At 62.9% G+C, this 21,355-nt stretch overlaps 2 protein-coding genes and 1 long non-coding RNA gene across 4 annotated transcripts in view; 2 read left to right on the top strand and 1 right to left on the bottom strand.

The window, feature by feature from the left end:
- Positions 1-224: 224 nt before the first annotated feature.
- GSDMD (gasdermin D) lies at positions 225-5,867 on the bottom strand. The gene is made up of 11 exons (XM_042973306.1): positions 5,780-5,867; positions 4,563-4,822; positions 4,146-4,338; positions 3,468-3,636; positions 2,497-2,599; positions 2,187-2,240; positions 1,461-1,556; positions 1,155-1,330; positions 930-1,071; positions 758-831; positions 225-646 (listed from the first exon to the last, which is right to left on the bottom strand). Exons 2-11 carry the CDS (start codon positions 4,777-4,779, stop codon positions 404-406), a joined length of 1,467 nt encoding a protein of 488 aa, XP_042829240.1. The 5' UTR covers positions 4,780-4,822; positions 5,780-5,867; the 3' UTR covers positions 225-403.
- LOC107180511 lies at positions 3,605-8,626 on the top strand. Its single transcript, XR_006213094.1, has 3 exons — positions 3,605-3,648; positions 4,901-4,998; positions 6,893-8,626. It is a non-coding gene; the product is annotated as an uncharacterized LOC107180511 (long non-coding RNA).
- Positions 8,627-13,096: 4,470 nt separating this feature from the next.
- Positions 13,097-21,355, top strand: part of ZC3H3 (zinc finger CCCH-type containing 3) — an 88,257-nt gene continuing 79,998 nt past the window's right edge. The window contains exons 1-3 of one of the 2 annotated variants that reach the window (XM_042972818.1): positions 13,097-13,269; positions 14,646-15,954; positions 17,015-17,211. In XM_042972818.1, the coding sequence (XP_042828752.1) occupies positions 13,182-13,269; positions 14,646-15,954; positions 17,015-17,211 (1,594 nt within the window). In that variant the 5' untranslated portion in view covers positions 13,097-13,181. The remainder of the gene's footprint in view (positions 13,270-14,645; positions 15,955-17,014; positions 17,212-21,355) is intronic. The other variant, XM_042972819.1, reaches the window with a different exon arrangement.

Raw genomic sequence — 21,355 nt, 5'->3', positions numbered from 1 at the left:
GTAAAACCGCTCTGCCCTGTTCTTCGTTGGGCCAGCACAGCGGGGAGGGGCCAGGGCCCAGCCATGCGGCGCTCGCTCCGGAGCGGCCAGGGTCAAACACAAGGCGGCTCCCCTCAGCCCCCTAGCGCACCAGCCGCGAGACCACGGGGCAGACGCCTGTGCCCAGTCCCCGCCGCTGCTCCCTACCCAGATCTGGGGCCCCTCAAAACCTCAGTGATCCCATCTTTCCTTTACACATCGCATTTATTGACTTTCCCCAACTCCTGGCCCCACGCTGAACCGGCCACGTGGCCGGTCGGGCTCTCGCCTTCCCGCCTTCCCGGGGCTGGCCGCCAGCTGGGCAGGAGCCCCGCCCTGCCCGGAGCGCTGCCCAGGCGCCCCGGCGGGAGAGCCAGGCTCGGCCCTAAGCGCTGTCCTGGCTCAGATGCGGCAGCAGCACCAGGCAGGCGTAGAGGGCGCTGGTGCGGCCCTGCGCGTCCGGCTGCCAGTGCACCTGGGGGACGTCCACCTGCAGCTCCAGGCCGCACTCCTCCAGCAGGACCCAGGCAGGTGCCTTTGAGTCCCAGCTGCTCCCCAGGAGCTCCTGCGGCAGGGACACAGCCCTGTGCTCCTTCCAGGGGGAGCTCTGCTCCAGGACGCTCTGCACCTGCAGGACAGTGTGGGAGGTCGTCGCTGCCCACTCCACTCCCAGCATCCGGCACGCGCCCCCCCCCCCCCGACAGGCCCAGCCCTGCCCCGGCCACCCACGCTCTCTCACCAGCCTGGACTGCCCGGACAGGTCCCCTGTCTCCAGCGCCTCCGCGAGCAGTGCACGCTGGGTTTCGTTCAGCTCTGGGGAGAGACTTCAGGTAAGAGGGGGTTCCAGAAAGCCAGCTGGAGAAGCCCATCTCCCTGCCCCCTACCTGCCCCCCCCCCCAGGAGCCTCTCACCAGTCAGTGCTTGTACGAGGTAGAGGATGGGGCGGACGAGTTCTTCCTCTACCTTTCCAGAGGACTGCACCAGGCACTCCAGGATGGCACCCCCCGGGGCATCGGGGGACGCCACCCACCCACAGCACAGGCCCTGTTCCAGCTGGGGACATATGGTGGGGCGGGTGAGCCCGACGGGCCGGGCGCAGGTCCCACCCACCCTGCCCACTCCAGCAGGCTGCTCACCTCCTCCTGGAGGCTCTCCAAGGCCGGCTCTTCCCGCAACACCTTCCTCAGGCCTGCCAGGATCTGCCCGCACAGTTCCCCGGACAAGCCCTTCAGGCCGTCGGCGTGGACACTAACCTCTACCTTCAGGCCCTGAAAGTCTTCAGTGACTGGCATCTGGTCCTCAATGTCCCCATCTGTGTGGAGAGGGCTGGAATTGCCCGGGCGCCCGCAGGACCCTGGAGAGCCCTGGTCAGGAAGGGCAGACTCCCAGGGGGCAAAGGGGAGCCCACCAAGGGTTCTGAGGGTCGTCAAGAAGGTACTGACCCGACACCATGTCCACGGGTGTAGATGGGAACCTCATCTTGAAGTAGCTGAGAGGTATCTGTGACAGGAGACCTGTGCTGCTTGTAGGCTTGTGGCCTGGGTGGGGCAGGGTGGGTCAGTGCAGGGTACAGGTCCCCGAGCCAGACAGGGCTGAAGCCTTCCCCAGACCCCGTCGTCCCTCACCACCGCCCCAGCACTGGCCGCCCAGGGCAGGGAGTGAAGGTGTGCCAGGCCGAGTCTGGTGTGGTGTTGCTTTACGGCCCGTGAGTGTGTGTGCACGTGTACGTGTGTGAGTGCACATGTGAGCGTGCATGTGCACGTGCGAGAACATTGTGTGAGCGTGCACACGTGTATAGGTGCGTCTGTACGTGTGCAACTGTGCGTGTGTGCGTGAGTGCACTGTGTGTACGTGTGTGTGCGTGTGCATGTGTGACAGTCCGTGTGCACGTGTGTGCATGTGTGTGCATGTGAGTGCATGTGAATGTGCGTTGTACACGTGAGTGAGTGTATGTACGTATGTGCACACGCGCGCGTGTACATGCGTGCACACGAGCACATGTGAGTGGGTGTGTGCATGTGAGTGTGTGTGTGGGTGCGTGTGCATGTGCCCGCGTGTGTGTGCCCGTGCGTCCAGTCCTCGGGAGCCCCCGGCTGAGCCATGCTGTGCGGAAGGCCTCAGCCGCTGGTCGCCGGCCCCGCGTGGGTGGGGGGATCCCTGGTCCTCACCTGTCTTGGGCAGCCTGAAGGTCCTCTCGTCCTTGTGCTGGAGGTGGTGGATCTCTGGCCGCCAGTGGGAGTGGAGCGGGGGGGGGGGGGGGCAGGTCAGCCAGTGACCCCAGCCTCTCCATCACCCACCGGGACCACCCTGCACAGTTGTCCCCGTGTGCCCCAACCCCTCACATGCCAGAGCATTCCTCAGCCACCGCAGCCAGGAAGCTGTGCAGCCAGACCCCAGCCAGCCGGCGGCAATTCCTGGGCCTCCCTGCCTCTCTGCCACGGAGCCCAGGCCCCCCAAGTCACCCCAGTCCCCACTCACCCCAGTCAGGGCCAATAACCAGCAGGGCCGTCTGGAATGCAAGGACGCTGCCTGAGGGGATGGTGACTGTCTTCTTCCGGTTCAGGTGGCCCTGGCCCTTGCCCTGAGGGATGGGCATGGGCTCAGGAGTGAGCTCTGGGTTGTGGGGTTGGGTGGGCTGGGTGCGGGTGCTGGGGGTCTGCCTGGGGGCACTGGGTTTGACCAGCAAACTCTGGGGTGGCCGAGGACACATCACTCCAGACTCCTGAGTCAGAGAAAGGAGAGGGCAGGGGGCCAAGGGCTCTGGCGGTGATGGCCCCAAGCAAAGCTCTTCTCCAGTTTTTTTTTTTTTGTTTTGTTTTGTTTTACGTTTGTTTATTTTTGAGAGGCAGAGAGAGACAGGGCACAAGTGGGGGAGGGGCAGAGAGTGAGGGAGACACAGAATCCGAAGCAGGCTCCAGGCTCCGAGCTGTCAGCCCAGAGCCCGAGGCGGGGCTCGAACTCACAAACCGCGAGATGGTGACCTGAGCCAAAGTCGGACGCTCAACCGGTTGAGCCACCCAGGCGCCCCTCTTCTCCAGTTTTTATTGAGAGTCTTATCAGTACAACTCGAGGGTGCAGGGGAAAGGAACGTGTGCTTTCGAAAGCAGGAAGAAAGCAGGCTCATTAACTGTCGGGGATCGGGGATCCGGACGATCAGGGTAGTGACGTGTGGGCGGCGGGGGGTGGGGGGCGGGGGGCGACGTGACGGGGGCAGTGTATACGTCACAGGAAGGGGGTGGTTCTTCTACCTCAGATTAAGCGTTTACAGAGCGGGGAACACGATCCACGGGCAAGGTGTGGACGTTTCAAAGGAGACCGGCTTTTCTTGGCCCGCTTTGCTGCTTCTCACCCGGGCCGCCAACGTTCCCTTCTTAGATCCCAGCCGCCCAGGCTCGGCCGCTCCCTCCTGCCTCCCCGACCCCCGCCCGCCCGCGGCCCCCGCCACGCACCTGCACGCGTAGGACTCCGGGCAGGGCGAATTGGCCACAGCCCTCCTGCTTCTGGGCCCGGGTGACCTCCACCTCCTCCTGCGTCTGCAGCACCTCCGTCACCACGAACACGTCGCTGCCGCAGCTCCGCAGCTGCTGCAGGATCTTGTGCTCCGGCTGCCGCAGGCGCCTACGGCGGGGGGTAGGTCTGGAAGCTCCGGGGCGCGTCCTGCCCTCTCCGGCCCCGGCCCCGGGCCGTGGGTCGGGCCTCCCTCCGGGACCTCAGCCTTCGTGCCGGTGGGGGGCTGACACGGCCCGGGAGTGCGGGGGCTCTGCGGGGGCCCGGGCACGGGACCCCCGTCGCTCCTTTCCCGGGGGCCTCCCAACAGTGTCTGGGGGCGGGGCCGGATCCAGGGCTGATAAGTGGACACCCACAGACGCCTGGAGGTGCCCCCCCCCTTGTCGGCTCCACCCCAGTGGCCTGGGCTCTGCCTGACCACCCTGGCCCTCAGGAGGCTGCCCCCCCCCCCCCCCCCCCCGTCACCTCTGCGGGCTCGGCAAACCCCTGGGGACTCCCCCACCCCGACTGTGCTGACCCCTTGGCCCGGCAGCGACACCCTGTGACTCCTGATGCCCCAAGGCTGTGACCCAGCGGTTGCTTAAGGTTGGAGCCTCCCCGGCCCCCCGCCACCGGCTCACCTTTCTTTGTTCATGGCCCCCCAGGTGTGGAGGGGCACTTTCAGCACGCACACGTCCATGGAGGTGCTGGCTGTGGCTGACACCGCTGCCCCGCTCACAAACTTGCCCTGTCCCAGCGCTTTCACCTCCACGTTGCCCTGCACCATCCCGTCCACGAGGTCTTCGATGTGGAAGGAGGCGACGCGTTCCACAGCTAGAGCCAGACCAGAGCTGAGGCTCCATCCTGCCAGCTGCCCCCCATCCCCCCCCCCGCCACCCCCCCCCCCCCCGCCACCCCCCCCCCCCCCCCCCCCCCCCCCGGCAGAGGTGGTGCTTTGTCTTTTGAAAGCACGCAGCCCACACGCCCAGAGCAGGCAGCAGGCCGGCCTGTTCGCTCCCCTCCCACCCGAGACCCCGACTCAGTGCCCAGCAGGGTACCTGGTTCTGGGGCATCAGGCTCCAGAATGTCCTTGATGGACAGGTTGAGACACTTGTAGCGGGGTTTCCAGAACCATGAGCTGGAGAGCTTCCTGCCCAGCAGGCAGTAGGGCCGGAAGCTGGTGGAGCTCCGCAGGCTGTCCACGGGGATGAGGTCTCCTTTGGGGTCCAGCTCCCGGACCACGCTCTTGACCACCCTTTCGAAGGTGGACGTCATGCTCCCGAGGGGTACAGATGGCTCAGGCGTTCTGCGATCAGGGCTGGAAGAGTGGGAGGGGGCACGGGGCCAAGTGGGTACTTGGATGCCTCCTACGACAGGGAGCTCTTTTCCTCCACAGGCCAGTCCTGAGATGCTCCAACAGGCAGCAAGCTCCCGCCGCTGATCATTACTCAGCACCGCCTACCCTGGCATCCACTCGAACCATCTCTCCATGGGGTGGGTGAGTGCCCCTAGGCTGGGACGGCATTCGCAGCCCTCAGTGGGACTCAGGCCATTCACACCATCTGTACCATGGCCAGAGTGCCCGCAGGACGCCCAAGAAAGCCCAGGGACTCTCAGTGCTTGGGGAAGGGTGGGGCAGGGCCGCCCTTGGCTACCCACAGAGGCCTCTGTCGTGTTGTCAGCCCAACAGCGCTTAGAGCCACTCTTGAAAAGCAGCCACCGAGGGAGGGCAGGGCGGGGGCCTCAGGGTGAACCCCAGGCCGGTGCTCTCTCTGCCGCAGCAGCTGTCTCCCTGGCTGAGGTGTTCAGGGGGCAGAGGAAGAAACAGGAGCCACCGAGTTCCTGGGCACTTGGCACAGGGGCCACAGCGAGGCCCAGTCAGAGCGTCCCCAGCTTCCAGGTGAACCCTCTAGGGCTTGTTCTGTGCCCAGAGTCTAAGGCTGAGGCTTCAGGGCCAAAGCAGGCCTGACCCGGCACCCAGGAGCCCTGGGTCCCAGACAGAGGAGCTCCCGTCGGTAGGAACCTCTGAGCCTCAGTGCCCGTCTAAATCGGGAGCGGACCAAAGGGTGACCAGAGACCCAGATGGGCTGGCGAGGGCGCTGCCTTCCCAGAGGCCTCGGGCTTCCCCAAACTGGTCTGGGATCATGGGGAGTCCTGGAAGGTGCTGGAACCAGCACCTCCCAAAAGGGCCGACGTCCTCCGCCCCTGGTGTGAGCCACCCCCACGCCCCCGCCCAGCCAGCAAGGAACGGCACTGGGTGTGGGGCGCAGCTCACCGTGACCGTCACCCCAGGCTCTGGGCCCACGACGTGAAGCAAGGCCTCCCTGCAGACCAGGGCTGTGCCGGGAAGCTTCTGAGCAAGTGCACAGACCCAAAAGTGAAACTGGCCTGGGGAGGCTGGCCGATGCTCCCGGAAACGCCCCAGGCAGCACACACCCCGTGGGGCCCCTCTGCCCGCCCAGAGTGGAGCAAGCCAGGGGCCACGTGGCAGCCCACGGCCTCCCCCTCCAGCCGGCAACACCTCTCGTGGTTTCTTTCTTACGACTCGGGCGATGGCAAAGTCTCCATTAGACATTTCTCTAAGGAAAATGTACAAATGGGCACCAAGCACTGAAAAGCTGCTCACGTCATCAGCCACCAGAGGCCCACGCATCAGACCACACCTGTCGCGACAGGCGCGACAAACACCGAGGTCAGGGTCCTGAGGGTAGGGGAATGCAAGAAAAAAGAGAGAGGAGAATGTTTGGGAACAGGAGGGTCCCCTGGGCTGATGGCCCAAGTGACGGCTTTATTGTTGCCGTACGCAATCTTTTATATCCAGACTCTTATGGGTCAGGCCATTCTAAGAATAAACGGGTTTCACATAATCGCTGCCAACCAAAACATTTAGTTGTGTGTTTCTTGTGAATTTTCTAGACGGGTCACAACAAGACCTCGTTGATAAGATTGCTGGCAAAACACAATTCCCATGTTTGTTTCTATCTGACTCGGGGTAGAAAAAGGGAGGAGCATTACTGCCAACACCCGCAGACCACAGGCTTCAGGAATTAACTTTCTCAGCCTTGACAAGGCTTTCGTATGCCCTTGAGAGGGGGGGAATGGGAGGGGGAACCACCGGGTTGGCTGAGTCAACAGGGAACCATTGCTCGACCCGGTCTCAGCCTGGCGCCGGGGCCCGGCCTCCCACACACACCTGAGATGCCACTTCACGGCCAGCGGGACTCCTGGGACAGGATCCACGAGCTGGGGACGGCTGGAGCTTCTGAAATCGGAGCCTCACACGCTGCTGGGGGCTGTGAGCTGGAGCAGCCCCCGTGGGGGACAGTGTGGCGGGGCTTGGACGGGTTCCACGGAGGACTCGCCTAACCCTCATCCACTCCACTCGTAGGTGGACGCCCCGAGGCAATAAGAACGCACGTGCGTACAAAACCCTGCACGCGAACGTTCACGCAGGACCGTGCGCAAGCACCCACACGTGGAGACAACCCAGGTGTCCAGCAACTGATGCACGAATGCACGCGTGGGGAAACCCACACAAAGGACGACAGGTGACAGAGTGCTCACGGGCCGTGAGAAGGAAGGAAGTACTGACACGCAGAAAGGTGAACGAAGCTGACAGAGAAGACACATCCCCTGATGTGCGGACGTGACACGTCCACGACGAGCCAGGCCATACACAGAAAGCAGGTGACCGGCTGCCCGGGGCTGGGGGTGGACAAGGGGGAGGGACAGCTGATAGGCACATGGTTTCTTTGGACGTGATGGGAGGTTCCAAAATCAATCGTGGTGATGGTTTCACAGCTCCGAATATGCTAACGCCCGTGGAGTTTTATAGTTCAAACGGGTGAATTGTGTGGCATGTGAATTATGTCTCAATACGCTGTTATAGAGAAAATGTGGAGTCCAGTAAGGACATCCAACCGGTCACAAGGGCACTCCTCAGTGCCCTTCCGGTCCTGGGTCACGTGTGAATCACAGCCCGTGCAAGGCAGCCGGGAGCCCCACACCCTTCCTCCACCATCACATCCTGCCTCTGGGCTCTTGCCGTGTGCCACCCTGGAGGCCACACCAGGGCTCCTCCGTCGGCCTGAGACTCACCCTGAAGGCTCTGCCACGTTCCTTCACTGACCCACGAGCCTTCCGTCCGGGGGTGTGGGGGGAGGGGCAGGGTCCCTGTCTGGGTCTGTCCCCGGGCCAGGAGTCTGCGGTGCAGGCCCAAGGGCTGTGCTGGCTGAGGGCCCCTGGGGCCGTGGGCACATCTTCAGCTCGGTGTGGGGCTCCCAGCTCCAGTCCAGCCCCTGGAGCCCATTTGCCGGTATAGACAGGGCGTTCTTGCCGGTAGCAGTAGGAGGCTCCGAGAGCCTGGGTAAGGCTGAGTGCGCATGTGCTCGTGCGTGTGCGTATGCGTCTCCACACGTGTGCACGTAGTGTGCGCACGTGTGTTCACACGTACACATGTCCACCATGTGTGCCTGTGCGTGCACGTGTGTGCGCTTGTGATGAGGGAGCAGGGGGCAGGCTGGGGCCGGCGCAAGCTAGCACCCCCGCCCCCCACGCGTGGGACATTCCTCAGGCCCTCCCGGCTGCCCAAGGACAAAGGAGAGGACAGAGAACAAGCGGCCAACCGACAGAGATCCAGTCCTGCAGGACCTGAGTCTGCATCAGTTTACAAATGTCTTAGTAAATTGCAAGAAAAAGGCAGTCTTCTCAGTAACCTCATCTCCAGAAACCCACAGACTCGGTTTCCTGGAGCCCCAACATCACCCCTCCGTAGTGACGTGGGGAACAAAGGCAGAAGGAAATAGGAGGTAAAACTAAACGTCCTTGTGACCTGCAGCCCATCGACAGGCAAGCCGCGGCAGGTACAGAGTACAGCTTCTCCAGGAACAACCCTTCTGTCCTAAAGTTAATGTCTTACTAGGTGGAAAACCACCTCAGCTTGACAATAGCCAGGCCTCAGGCATCTTAGGAGTCCTCTTTAGCAAATCAATGGCCCTCTGGACGCCTCGCATTTGACCTTGCTCCCCCAACTTCATAGCATATGAGGAGCCACTCCTCACGACCCCAGGGCAGCTCTCCCTGCCCACGGGTCCTGGCCCCGTGCTTTAATAAAATCACCTTTTTGCACCAAAGACGTCTTCGAGAATTCTTTCTTGGCGGTGGGCTCCGGACCCCCCACCGTCACCCCCAAACCTCATCACTTGTACATTTGTATTTGTGTCTGTACATGTTTGCATGTGTTGTGTGCGTTTGTGTGTTGGGGGCTGCGAGGCCCACGGCTCCTACGTGGGGGCTCTCTCTCCTGCAGCCCTGCCTGGGTCTCTCCCTATTCCTGCAGGCAGTCCCCCCGCCCCCCACCCCAGGGCACGGGGTCTGGGGCAGAGGACCCAGGCAGGGGCCATCCACGGGCGGGCGAGAGGAGCAGTGCCACACTGCCCAGGGCCACCACCAAGGGCGGCCCACTGTGAGCCGGCTGCCCTGAGGCTTCCGGGGGCCACCACCTCAGGTGGGGCGAGGTGGGGTGAGGCAGGGCGGGGCGAGGTGGGGTGAGGCGGGGCGGGGCGAGGTCACCACAATTGCGGGTCCACATTTTCAGCTCTTCAGCAATAACCAAAACAGGAGGCTGATGTCAAGCCTAGCGCCATGACCTGGGCTCCTGACTCTAGAGAGGACAGAAGTCAGCCTGAGAGGGCGGGGGGTGAGCCTGTGGGGAGGAAAGGCGGAAAGGGTGGGAGGGGATGGCCCGCAGCCTATCCCCTCCCCGGGTCCCATTCCAGAGGAAAGGGGTGGCCCCCAGGACATTCTGAGGGCCAAGGATGTCTGGGGTGCCATTATGTCCTCCTCCAGCCCCCTCTAGGTCACACTGAGGGAGATAAAGCCTGCGTGGCCTAGGGGTGGGCGAGCCCTGGGGTCCGCAGCTAGGGAGGACACTGTGTCCCTGACAGCGTGCGGTGACCAGAGACTGGGAGCCTTCGTGCCTGGACGGGTCGGGGAGGCTGGGCCTGGGGGGGCCGCTAAGGTGCAGGAAGGTGGAGGGCGCTCGCTGCCACCAGGAACCCCAACCAGGGGAAGGGGCCGGTGCAGGGGTGGCAGTGGGCAATCCAGCGCAGACCCTGCCCTGGGGGTGCCCTGCCCTGGGGGTGTCCGGTCCCTGGCCAAGACGAGGCAGGTTGCTAAGATTCCAGAGACAACCCCGAGGGCTGGGTGGAGGTGGAGGAGGGAGCGGGAGCCGGGGCTTAGGGACGGGAGTCTGGGAGTCCAGAGGCAGCTGCATTCCAGGCACGGGGGGTGGGGGGGGGGGGTTGGCCGGCAGGCCCCACAGGGCGGCGGGGCGGCAGGAGGGTGCCAGGTTCCCCGGGGGCCGGGGGGGGGGGGGGGGGGTTCGGCGGCGGGCCGGTGCAGCGCCCCCAGCGGGAGCCGCTCAGGCCGGTCCCACCCGACCCTCCCGGGACACTCCGGGCGCCCACGCCCTCCGTGGCACCCCGCCCCCCAGCGGCCCCGCTCCCCCTCCTCGGGCGTCACCCCTTGCCGTGTTTGTGTCCCGCCCTCGGGGCCCCTGGGAGCCCTGGCCCGGAAGAGTGGCAGTGGTCAGCATTCGGGACCCGCCCGGCCCAGAGAGCGCCAACGCTGACAGCAAGTCCCGACAGTCCCAGCTTTGGAGGGACTGGGTGACCCGCGGGGCATCCCTCCCGCTGGCCGCCTGGGCCACCCCGTCACTAGCTCTGGACGCTGGGGCGTGCCCGCAGTGGCCTGGTCAGCAGGCTCCGCCCGGCAGGCGCTCAGGCAGCGTTCGGAGGGTCGCCGGGCCGCCTGGGCAGCCCCAGAGCAGGGCGACTGGGTTCAAGGGCGGCTCCGGGGGCGTGGGCAGCAGGAAGGCACTGCACAACGGCTGCTTCCTTTTGGAGTCCCCTGCTGTGACCTGTCTGGCCCCCTGAGCTTTCTGCCTGCTGGCGGCGGGGGCACAGAACCGTCTCCCACCCCACTGGGCCTCTGCAGGAGGAAGCAGCCCCCTTGCTCTCGCTTTTTGTATTTTGAGCCTCACTCCCCTCTGCCCTGGCCAGGACTAGCCTTTCCGCACAGCTGGAATCTGGGCATTGCTGGGGCAGGAGGGGGGATTATGGGCTGTTTGCTCAGTGCCCGGCACTGGGAGGTTTGTCTGGTGAGGTTCATCCATCCTGGTCCCGGAGAGCCTGGTGGAAATGCTGCTATTTAGGGAACAGTAGACCAAACACTCTCCTCCCAGAAGGATCTGGCTCAGAGAGTATGAGGGACGTGCTGTTCAGTGAGGGCTAGTGATGCTGGCGTGCAGCAGGGGTCCACAGGGTCCTCGAGGGCAGCTGTCTTCCACACTAACTTCCTGTTCTCTTCCCTCTGGGACGAAAGGCTTGGGGGCATCCATGGGGTAGCAGTCCCAGCCTGCCAACCACCTGTTCCCACCTGAGTGGGGTCACCTGACTCCCACCCGCCTGCAGATCTGGAGGGAAGGAGGAGGCAGGGAAGGGAGACCCCCAGAGGGGTGGGGGTGCTGGCTGGGTCGGTGGAAGGAGGGAGCGGCTCAGGCAGGACAGATTTGACATTTTGTGCTGTCCATCCTGCATCAGGCCAGCCCTGACTCATTCACAAGGTGACAGTTGTAGGATCCTCAAGAGAAACAACACAGGGCAAGTCCAAGAGTGTTCCCCAAGCTCCCGAAGGGGGATTCCATCTCAATCTTCAAGCACTCCCCTCCCCTGCCCTCATTTTGCCAAGGCCTCAGGATCTTACACCAGTCCCAGTACGTAAGTCACCCTGAGCCTGTCTCCATGGCCGCTCCCCTGGGGTGCCTCTGGCTGCCTTGTGGGAGAGGGAGAGGTGAGCTCCAGTTAGAGTTCGGCAAGGACAGTGGCGGTGGGAGCGGAGGAGGGTAAGACAGAGCATGGACAGGGCTGGGCGGCGCTTGGAAAGGGGCCAGAAAAGGCCCAGGAAGCAAAGATGGTTCCAGATAGATTCTACTTCTCGAAGACATCTGGGTTGGGAGGGATTCCCAGTGGGGTTCTGCAGCCTGAGCACAGAGGCAGCCAACGCAGGCTGGTCTCCTCGGCCAGGCACGTTATTAGCATCATTATTTATATTTTTATCGCAACTGCTTGTTTTCATACTTTTTTTTAAGGTTTATTTTCAAGGGAGCGTGAGCGGGGGGGGGGGGGCAGAGAAAGAGGGAGACACAGAATCCGAAGCAGGCTCCAGGCTCCGAGCTGTCAGCACAGAGCCAGACGCGGGGCTCAAACCCATCAACTGTGAGATCGTGACCTGAGCCGAAGCTGGACGCTCAACCGACTGAGCCACCCAGGCGCCCCTCTAACTACTTCTTTTAAGGCAAATAAGAAGTGAGAATTACAATTTACTAGCAAATTTTCCATTTCCTGTTCTCTTTCTTCACACAGATGTTTCCACGTCCTATCATTTCCCTTCAGCCTGAAGAATTTCCTTCAACATTTGCTATTGCACAGGCCTGTGGCAAACACGTTGCCCATTTCATGTGGTAAAAAAAAAAAATTACAACATACAAGCTGTCACACAGCTATTTCTAAGTGTCCAATTCAGCGGCATTAAGTACATTCACAGTATTGTGCAGTCATCATTTCTTTCCAAAACTTCTTCATCGTTCCAAACAGAACCCTGTACCCACAACGTTTTAACTCTCCATTCCTCCTTCCCACGGCCCTTGGTTACCTCTAATCTACTGTCTCTAGAAATTTGCCTAGTCTAGATATTTCACAGAAGCGGAGTCATACAACATACGTCCTTTTGTGACCCGTTTATTTTACTTAGCAAAGTGATTTTGAGGTCCACCGTTGTCACAACGGGGATCGAGAAGCAGTCCATTCCTCTCCGAGGCTAAATCATAGTCCACTTTCTGGACAGACCACATTGTCCAGCCACTTATCCTCGGGGACAGCTGAGCCGTTCCACGGACCATTGTGAATAGCGCTTCATGGAGCAGCGGCGTGAGTCCCCGCTCTCACTCCTCGTGGGTGCACACGCAAGGTGGAACTGCTGGGTCATATGGTAATTCTAGTTTGGACCTTTTGAAGAACCTCCAGATTGTCTTCCCCAGCAGCTGCACCATTTTGCACCCCCCAGCAGCGTACAACGTTTGTACATCTGTTTTGCACTTGTTCCCGCTGATAAACCGAAATCTTTCGTGTTTTCAGAGCGTCCCCGCCCAGGGACCCCTCGTTCCGGAGTTTCCTCTCCGGCCCTGGCCCACGGGGCAGCGTGAACAGAGAGCCTCTCCGGCGCTCGTGCCACCAGGTCCCCCCGCAGAGCCTCCACAGCGTAATTCTACGCGGAGAAGGAGCTGCGCTGCGGCCGAAGACGGGTCCGGACTTCGGCTCCTCGCCTGGTCCCACAGGGAACGAGAGCCCGTAGCACCGGAGCCAGCTGCCGCCGCACCAGGTCCGAAACCACCCGCCTTCGGCCGTCTCCGGACCCGTGCGCTCGCGCCCCTGGCCGGCGCGCCTTGCTGACGTCGCCCCGCCCTTTGAGCTGTGCGTGCGTGACCCGGCTTTCCGCCGGCGTTGCCAGGACGACGGCGCGTTCCTCGCAGCCCGGCCAACGCCCTGGCCCAGCTGCAGTGCGCAGGCTCGGAGCTTCCGTGGGCCCCGCCCCGCCGGCGGGGAAACAGTCGCGCGGCGATGACGTCTCGGGGGCCTGGCCGGGCGTCGCGGACTCCGGAGATGGAGGAAAAGGAGCAATTACGGCGACAGATCCGTCTCCTGCAGGGTGGGTCGGGTCGGGTCGGGCCGGGCCGGGCCCGGGTCGCGCGTCCCTTTCTTTACCCTTCCTTACCTCACGAAGGGCCGCTGCCCGCCTCCCCGAAGGGGGTCGCTCCGCGCCCTCGGTCTGGACGGCCAGGTCGGGTCGGGTGGGGGCGTGGGTAGGGTCGGGGAGGCGGTGGGGAACCCCGAAGGGCATCCGGGCCGGCCGGGGTCAGCCCCTTGCCCGTTTCTCCGGACGGGTAGTGCGTGTCCTTCAGGCGCTGCAGCGGGTGGCGGCGGGGCCGTCGCTTAGTAACCGGCGGGAGGCATCCCCCCCAACCCCCACGGGCGGGCACTTCCTCGGCGCCCTGTCGCTCTCGGTGCCACACAGTAGGGCGGAGAGCTTGACCTGGTGTCGCGTGGCAAAGCCCCTGGACGCCTCGTCTTGGCTCCTTCCCTTCACACAGTCACAGTCCCCTTGATATTCCAAGGCCCCCACTCGCCAGGCCTCAGTTTCTCATCTTTTCAGTTTTTACACCCAAGTTGAGGTTTCTGTTCTGAAAAATTTCCCCGTTTAAAGTTTTCCCATGAAGAGAAGACTTAAGGATTTGGAAAATGTGTATGGGGGAGAGTCCAGGCGGGCTGGTCCAGCCTGCCAGAGGCTTCTGTCACAGCTGTCCTGGCGTGTCACCAGGTCTGGACATGGCTTTTCTTGGGTCTGGGGACGGGACTTGTGGTGGGCAGCGTTGGCACGGAGGACTTAGCTACTGGTTTGCCGGTTGAGGCCTAACTCCCTGGGGTGTTCCAGCTGAACCTGTACCCCTCCGGCCCCGGGACCGCTATCCACTGTCGGGCCTCCAGACAATCAGGGCTCTTCTCCCCTTAGAGGAGGACGGTGTGACATTCCCATCAACTGTGGAGTGCCGACCCCTGTGTCGTTTGTCTTACGCTCATTGTCCCGTGCGCCAGGCAGGGGGGATTATTAAGGAGTACTCCTGCCTCCTTTGCATCCGTGGGCAAGCCAGAGGGCCTCCGTGGCTGACCGGCCCCCTTGTTGAGGCATTAGAGCATGGGGCCTTGCTGGTCTCTTCATATCAAGTGACATTTCACCTCAAAGCATTGTGGACCCGGATAATACTCCCGACAGATTAGGAACATGAAGCCACAGGGGTGTGTTTTCAGTGTAAGCGACTAGGATGGAAGCAGACTGATGGGAAAGGCTCATGGGAAAGATGGGCGGAGGGAATTCGGGCTGAACTGTCCTGGGGCCAGGCGGGGGCTCACGAGGGAGGTGGGGTCTGTGGGGTGTCTTGTCGGCTGATGCGCCTCCGGGGGACTGGGCTGCTGGCCGAGTTTACTGTCAGCCTCTGGTTAATTGAGCCCGTGATTCTGCCTTCTCAGGTCTGATCGATGACTACAAAAACCTCCATGGCAACGCCCCTGCCCCGGGCACGTCGGCCGCTGCCCGCTGGCAGCCACCTGCTTACAACAGCAGCAGGGCCTTCGGTGCCAGCTACCCTCGTCCCGGCCGGAGGGGCTTCTCCCTGAGCCATGGGCCTGCATGGCGCAAGAAATACTCCCTGGTGAATCGGCCCCCAGGAGCCTCAGACCCGCCCGGGGACTGTGCCGCACAGCCACCTCTCAGGGCTGGGAGCAGCCGGGGTCCTGACCCCGCGCAGTATGTCCTGGAGAGGCAGGTCCAGCTGAGTCCAGATCAGAACATGGTTATCAAAATCAAGCCACCATCAAAACCGGGCTCAGCTAGCGCTGCAGGGGTCTCTCGGGGTTCCTTGGAAGGATGTGAGGACCCCTCCTGGAGCCACCACAGGCCTCAGGAGGGCGAGGGCGAGCCCCCTGGTGGGCAGCAGCAACCCTCGAGGCCGGGAAGAGCCAAGGGGAGCTGCGGTACAGAGGACCCCCTTCTGGTCTGCCAGAAGGAGCCTGGCAAGCCTCGGGTGGTAAAGTCTGTGAGCAGCGTGAGTGACAGCCCCTCCGAGCCCCGGCGGACTGTCAGCGAGAGTGCGGTTGCGGCCAAGGCACGCTTCCTGTCCCCCACCCTGCCCCAGCGCAGTGGCGCGGCTCCGGGCCGGAAGGTGGGCTCACACTCTGTGGCCAGCTGTGTCGCCCAGCACCTTGGAGATGGGAGAGTGAATGCTGGCCACCCAGATCAGCCGGCTTCCTCCAGCTCGGTGGCAGGCCCAGCCAGAGCAGCTTCTGGACCCAGGCAGGCCCGGGAGGCCTCACTGCTCGTGTCCTGTCGAACCAGCAAGTTCCGGAAGAACAACTACAAGTGGGTGGCTGCTTCAGCCAAGAGCCCCCGGGCCACTCGCAGGGCCCTCAGTCCCAGAGCAGCCTCGGAGACCGTGTGCAGGGCCCCCTTTGGCACAGCAGCACAGGGGGAGAAGCCACAGCTCAGAGCTGATCCGGATGCCAAGCCCAGGAGGTCGTCCGCGTCCTCCACGCTCGGGGCCCCCCCCAGCAAATACAAGTGGAAGGCGTCCAGCCCCTCGGCCTCCTCATCCTCCTCCTTTCGTTGGCAGTCGGAAGCTGGCAGCAAGGACCATGCCTCCCAGCTCCCACCTAGGTTCCCCCCAGGGGACAGACCGGCAGTGGGACCCAGCGGCTTGAAGCCCCTCTTCAGTGAGACCACACTCTCGGCTTACAAAGTGAAGAGCCGCACCAAGATCATCCGGAGGCGGGGCGGCGCTAGGTAGGTGCCCCTGCCAGCACCCCAGGGTCCTGTCTGGGCAGGCAGGGGGGCAGGCCTGGGCCTGGCAGCTCCCTGCTGGGCGTGCGGAGCGTGTGGGAGGGCTCACCTGCGGGGCCGTGGGAGGAGGAGATGAAGCATCACCGGCCACGGGTCCAGCCGAGCGTGGCTGGAGGCGTTACTGTACCCAGTGCAAATGAGGCTGGGGTTACTGGGGTAACCGGGGCTCAGCCAGTGACGATAGGGGGAGCCCTCCCATCTCCTGTTGGTGACAGACCAGAGGCTGCTGGGGCAGCTTCTGTTCCGGGTCCACTGGGTTTGCGGATGATGCTTTATACCCAGCTACGCACTAGGTCCGCAAACCCAGGGCGCACCGGGAAGTCTGCCTCCTTGGCAGCCAGGTGACCAGGGGAGTCACTGTTTCACTGAATACGGGTCGTTTCCCTGGCCCTCCACCTGCAAGGATCGTGCAGAGGCTAAAAAATGGCGTTGTGGCTCAGGTTTGGTCTGGGGTTCGGACTTCATCACGGCAGCTGGTAACTGCGAGGGCAGAGTCACTCTCACTGTGAGTCCCCTTTGGAGGTCCTTCCTGCTGTCTGACCTTGGTCCTTGGCCCTGCTCTCCCAGACAGTTAAAAAGTCCCCTGCCTTTTCTGGACGGTGGCCGTCCTGTCTCGGCTGATGTGGACAGGGGAGCTGTGAGCAGTAGCCTCTCCTGCAGAGGTGGCTGGGGGCAGCTGGTGGCGGCCCCTCCCCTGCGGTGGCTCCTTAGCGCTGCCCCCAGCCCCCAGCCCCACTGGAGAGTTCATCCGGCCTAGGGACACCGAGGGGACCTGGTGCAGATACACCGGGTGGGGGTCAAGGGTTGGGAGCCGCTCTCCCTCTGCCCCGGCTCCGGGCTCTCAAGTGGGGGAGGAGCGCACGGGCCGCTGCTGAGAAGGCGGGCAGGCTGGGACCTCCCGGGGTGATTCCACGGTGCTGGGGTCTGGACGGGCAGGGGTAGATGGGGAGAGCCGCCCTGCTGGGGGGGCCCATTGGGACCTGCCTGCTCTTTGTCTCTGCAGCCTTCCCTGCGACAAGAAGAATGGCGCCCCGCCTGCCGCCACCGCCAAGAGCCAGCTGAGCCTGCGGCGGAGGCAGGCCCCCCGGGGGAAGAGCAGCCCCGTGCTGAGGAAGAACCCCAACAAGGGCCTGGCGCAGGTCACCAGGCACCGGCTGTGCTGCCTGCCTCCTGGCCGGGCCCACCCCCCCACCAAGGAAGGTAGGCCCGGGGGGAGGGGGCCATCTCCTGCAGCGCCCGCTCCGCTCGCCTGTTACGAGCCACCTTCCCCGTCCCGAGGACGCTCAGCCTGGGGGGCGGCGGGTGGCTCGGGCCGGAGTGGAGGGGCGGTCCGGATGGACGTCTGTCCCCACAGATGAGCCGTCACACCGGGACGCTGCTCAGGGCTGGCCGTGTCCACAGGCCCCTTTGCGTCCTGCTCCGGGTGCTGGGGGTCTCGGAGGCATGGGGCGGGGCGGTCCCTTCCACTCTCCTGCCGCCTGCATCCTAGCCCACGGGCGCCAAGACGTTTCCGTAGTGACTTGCCCCAAGGAGGGTGGGTCGGGGCAAGTGGAGATTGGGTGGCTGGGCCAGGCGCCTCAAGATGGTGATATTTCAGTGAAACTTGAGTACCAGGGGTGTCGCGTGAGGCACCTTGGGGAAGGATGTTCCCGTCACAGGCGGCAGTGTGTTGAGTGGCCACGGCTATTGCAGATTCTTGCTCTGAACGGAGGCTGAGGGGAATCGGGGACTGTGGCTCTGGTGCCTGGTGGCTGACTGTGACCCAAGTGGGCCCAGCTGGTCCCAGCTTTCTGGGTCCTCCGTGTGCAAGCTCCCCTTCCTTAGCGGGTCGGAGAGCGAGCAGACAGTGTGATCCGGGCCCCAGATCCGCCCCTCCGGAAGGGCCGCCCTGGCCTGCTGCTCTCAGACCCGCCGGCACCCAAGCTGGGGTTTCTGCCTCTGGCTGGCCTGGGAGCTCCCTGCTTCCTGCCCTGCCTTCTTGGGGGCCAGAGTGCTCCGCAGAGCTGGGTTCCCGGAACGCCGGTGAGCATCCGCCGGGCGTCACCCCCCTTTGCCGGGCCTGGAAACAAGTGTTCGTGGAGTTGCCGAGCCAGGTGTTGAGTGGGGCAGGGTTACACAGACCGCGCCCTGGGCCCCTCCATACCCTTCTTGTGTCCCAGGTGCAGGGTGTCCTAATGGAGGGGTGGGCGCCGAGGGGGGTTTGCAGGGCATCCCAGGTGCGCACACTCGACCTCTTCAGCCTGTACTCTTGGTGTAGCTTGGCCGCCCTCCCAGGAGTCCAGTGGGGCTGGCCTTGACTGTGGCCTGGCCAGGCCTCTGCTGTCCGTGTCCCCAAGGAGCCTGGTGTGGGGGCAGACAGGCCTGAGCCAGACCGTTGCCATTCCCCATAGCAGGCACCCCAGAGGAAGGAGCGCTATTCGTACGAATACTTCTCCTGACTTGTTACTGAGGGCCTGCAGCCGCGGACCCCTCTCCGGACGGGGCAGGGGGCGGACGACTCTGGGGCCACCAAACAAAGCTGAGCCTTCCTGCCAGGCAGGTGGTCAGGTGTGCCGTGTGCCCTTCCCTGCTCCCAGCAGGAGGACTCTGTGCGGCTGGGGGCTGGGGCGGGGGCTGCCGTGGGCGCGGACTGGATGGACCGGCGGGCAGTGGGCCTGCTACCGGAGCTGCTGGCTGAGGGGCCTCTGGGGAGAGAAGGACACTGGCCACGTAGGCCGCGTCCTGGGGCCATGGCCTGGAGCTGGCACCCTCACATAGCGACCCAGGCCGGTATGTTCTAGGACACTCAACTGTGGCTGCCAGGTGGACAATGGCCTGGAGGAGTGAGGGGCTGACGGGGGTGCTGGGTCTGCGGGTTTATGGGCGGGGAGGGTCTGTGTGTCACCCTGGAGCGGTGCCCGCAGGCTCAGGCCCACATGCTTGCGTACCTTGCTTATGGGGCCTGGGATGACCGTTCTCTGTCTGGGCCTAGAGCTTTAGCGGGTGTCGCCTGAGGACGTGGAGGTTGCCTCCTGCTGGTGGGGGTGTGTAGTGCTGTGTGAGAGGAGGAGAAAGGCTTTGGGCAAGATGGGGTTGGGGGGAGGGGGCTGACACAGTCCCTGCCTTTACACTTCTCTCCACTAGGGGGCGAACGGATAAGTTTGTAGTTAGAGGAGAACCCTCCATCCCCACTGCCCTGGCCGGAAAGTGCAGGGGTTGGCGGGGTGGGGGGTGGGGGGGAGAGGCCTGTTGGGGGAGGGGCTTGGAGAAGCTTCCGCTCACTCATCCACTTATCCATCCCCTCCCTCCATCCTCTCCCCATCCATCCAACTGTCTGTCCGTCCATTCGTCCATCCGCCTATCCATCCATCCACCTTCCATCCGCTATTCCCTCAACCTGTTTATCCGTTTATCCGCGCACCCTCTTATCCCCCCATCTGCCCTCCATCCCCCATCCCCCATCCGTCCTCCAGCCCCCATCCTCCATTCACGTGTCCTCCACCATCCTGCGTCTCCCCGCTTACGCCTCACCATCACCCCAACCATCCGGCGAGCGTGCATCGAGGGCCTCTGTGCAGGGCAGCGTGCTGGCTCCCGTGGGCCCTGACGTGCTGGAGCCGCGTCGTTGTCGTGAAGACGGACAGCTACTGGGTGTCGTAAACTAGCTGAAAAGCTCCTCTCAGGTGGTACAAGCGCTCAGAGGAAAGGGAAACGTGGGATAAGGCGGTGGAGAGCTGTTGGGAGGGGTGGGTGGTCAGCTTTAGCCAAGCGGTTGGCGTCTCTGAGGAGGGGACATCCAGACAGACCGGCGTGAGGAGAAGAGAGGCGTAAATGCTGTGCCTGTCCGCGGGTGACGGGCACGGGTGGGAATGAGCTCTGTCGTGCTGCAGGAGCAGAGAGGGGTCCTGTGTGGCCGGCTTCCCTGAGGGTGGGAGGGGCCGAGGCCAGAGGGAAGGCGGGACCTGATGATGGGCGGGTGGGGCAGGCCTCCGTAAGGCAGGGGGCGGTGACATGGGACCTCCATGGGACCTGCATGAAGATGCTCGGGGATGCGAGGTGGCTGTGTTGGGGGAGTGTCCGGCAGGCCTGGAGGGTCAGTGAGCCAGGAAGAGCCTGTGGCCAGGTCAAGGAGTGGGGTCCTCATTCTCAGAAGTGGGCAGGAAGCTCAGGGAAGATGCTGGTGCACGGGCCTAAAACGCTGGGCACGTGGCTCCAGACATGCCACCCTGCGACCTGGAGACTGGCCGAGGAGGTTGTGGTGGGACCAGGAGTGGGGACGAGCATTCCCCTGGTTGGAGGACTACCAGGGAGTCAGTGGGTGACTCCCCCAAGCACCTTCTTCTGTAGGGTCCACAGGCTTCCCTCTCTTGTGTCCCTCCTTCCCCTGCTGCACCTGCCTGTCCCCAGGCCAACTGCGAGCTGCCTCACACACAAGTTTCCGTTTACTGCCGTGGGCATTTGGAGTGCAGACCCTGGGCTCGGGCTCGGGCTCGGAGCCCTCCGGCCGTGCCTTCCTGTGGTGGACAGGCCGCTTTGAGGGTTCCCTTCCCCGTTTCCCCACACAGACCATTGGCTCAGGTCCAGACTTCCTTGGAGCAGTGTAGGGGAGGGACCTGAGCCCCTGTGGGCTCCTGCCGAGTGCGGGCGGGGGGGGGGGGGTGCGGGGGAGTGCGGGAACGGAGTGAGGACAAGGGTCAGGCTTCCTGAAACTGCCCGCCCCCACCAAGGTCCCTTCTTCAGCCCTGCCGAACGGCCTGGTGGCCAGCAGAGGGCGTCCTTGCCCCTCTTATTCGTCCGTCCACCTTTTTCTGGTAATTGATTGCCTAATTTCCTCTTTATGTGAAAGAAAGCAGATATCAAGTAATTTGCAGCAATAACCTGCTAATGCTAGGCCAGTATCGAAACTCCCCTGTTCATTTCAAGTGGCAGATAAAACACTAATACATAATTATCCTTGCAAATTGGATTGTTTTAAATAACCAAAAGGCTACGGCCAGGAGAAAGCGATCCCATCTCCCTTGAGTTACTATTGCAGTGTAATTGCCGCGTTCAATCAATTTCCCTGGCATTAGAAATTCCATCACAATCAACATTAAGCTTTATTCATTGTGATGGCTAAGAGCCGGGCCATTTCTCCTCTTTTTCTTAACTGGCAAAATTAATCAGGGAAAAGATTTTAAACATTTACCCGTGCGAAAGAGGTCAGCTCTGCCACTATATTGCTCAGCAGATAAGGGGGCTAATAAAAAGAAAATTGAATTACTAATGATCACCAGGAACAGAGTGTATAAAACCTGGCAATCGCCGGTTCAGGAAAAGGGAGAATCAATTTTCCTGGGACAAGGTGTGCTCATTTTTTATTTTG

Source organism: Panthera tigris, chromosome F2, assembly GCF_018350195.1.
Source record: "Panthera tigris isolate Pti1 chromosome F2, P.tigris_Pti1_mat1.1, whole genome shotgun sequence".
NCBI lineage: Eukaryota > Metazoa > Chordata > Mammalia > Carnivora > Felidae > Panthera > Panthera tigris.
The sequence above is the reverse complement of the archived record's forward strand: the minus strand, read 5'-3'. Positions and strand labels throughout refer to the sequence as shown.

Bases quoted from the DNA above. Each gene is read 5' to 3' on its own strand.
- GSDMD (XM_042973306.1), bottom strand. From the start codon at position 4,779: ATGACGTCCACCTTCGAAAGGGTGGTCAAGAGCGTGGTCCGGGAGCTG. The intron at 3,637-4,145 runs GTGAGCCGGTGG...CCCCCGCCGTAG, and splicing joins GGGGCCATGAACAAAGAAAG to GCGCCTGCGGCAGCCGGAGC. The intron at 832-929 runs GTGAGAGGCTCC...GTCTCTCCCCAG, and splicing joins CCTCGTACAAGCACTGACTG to AGCTGAACGAAACCCAGCGT.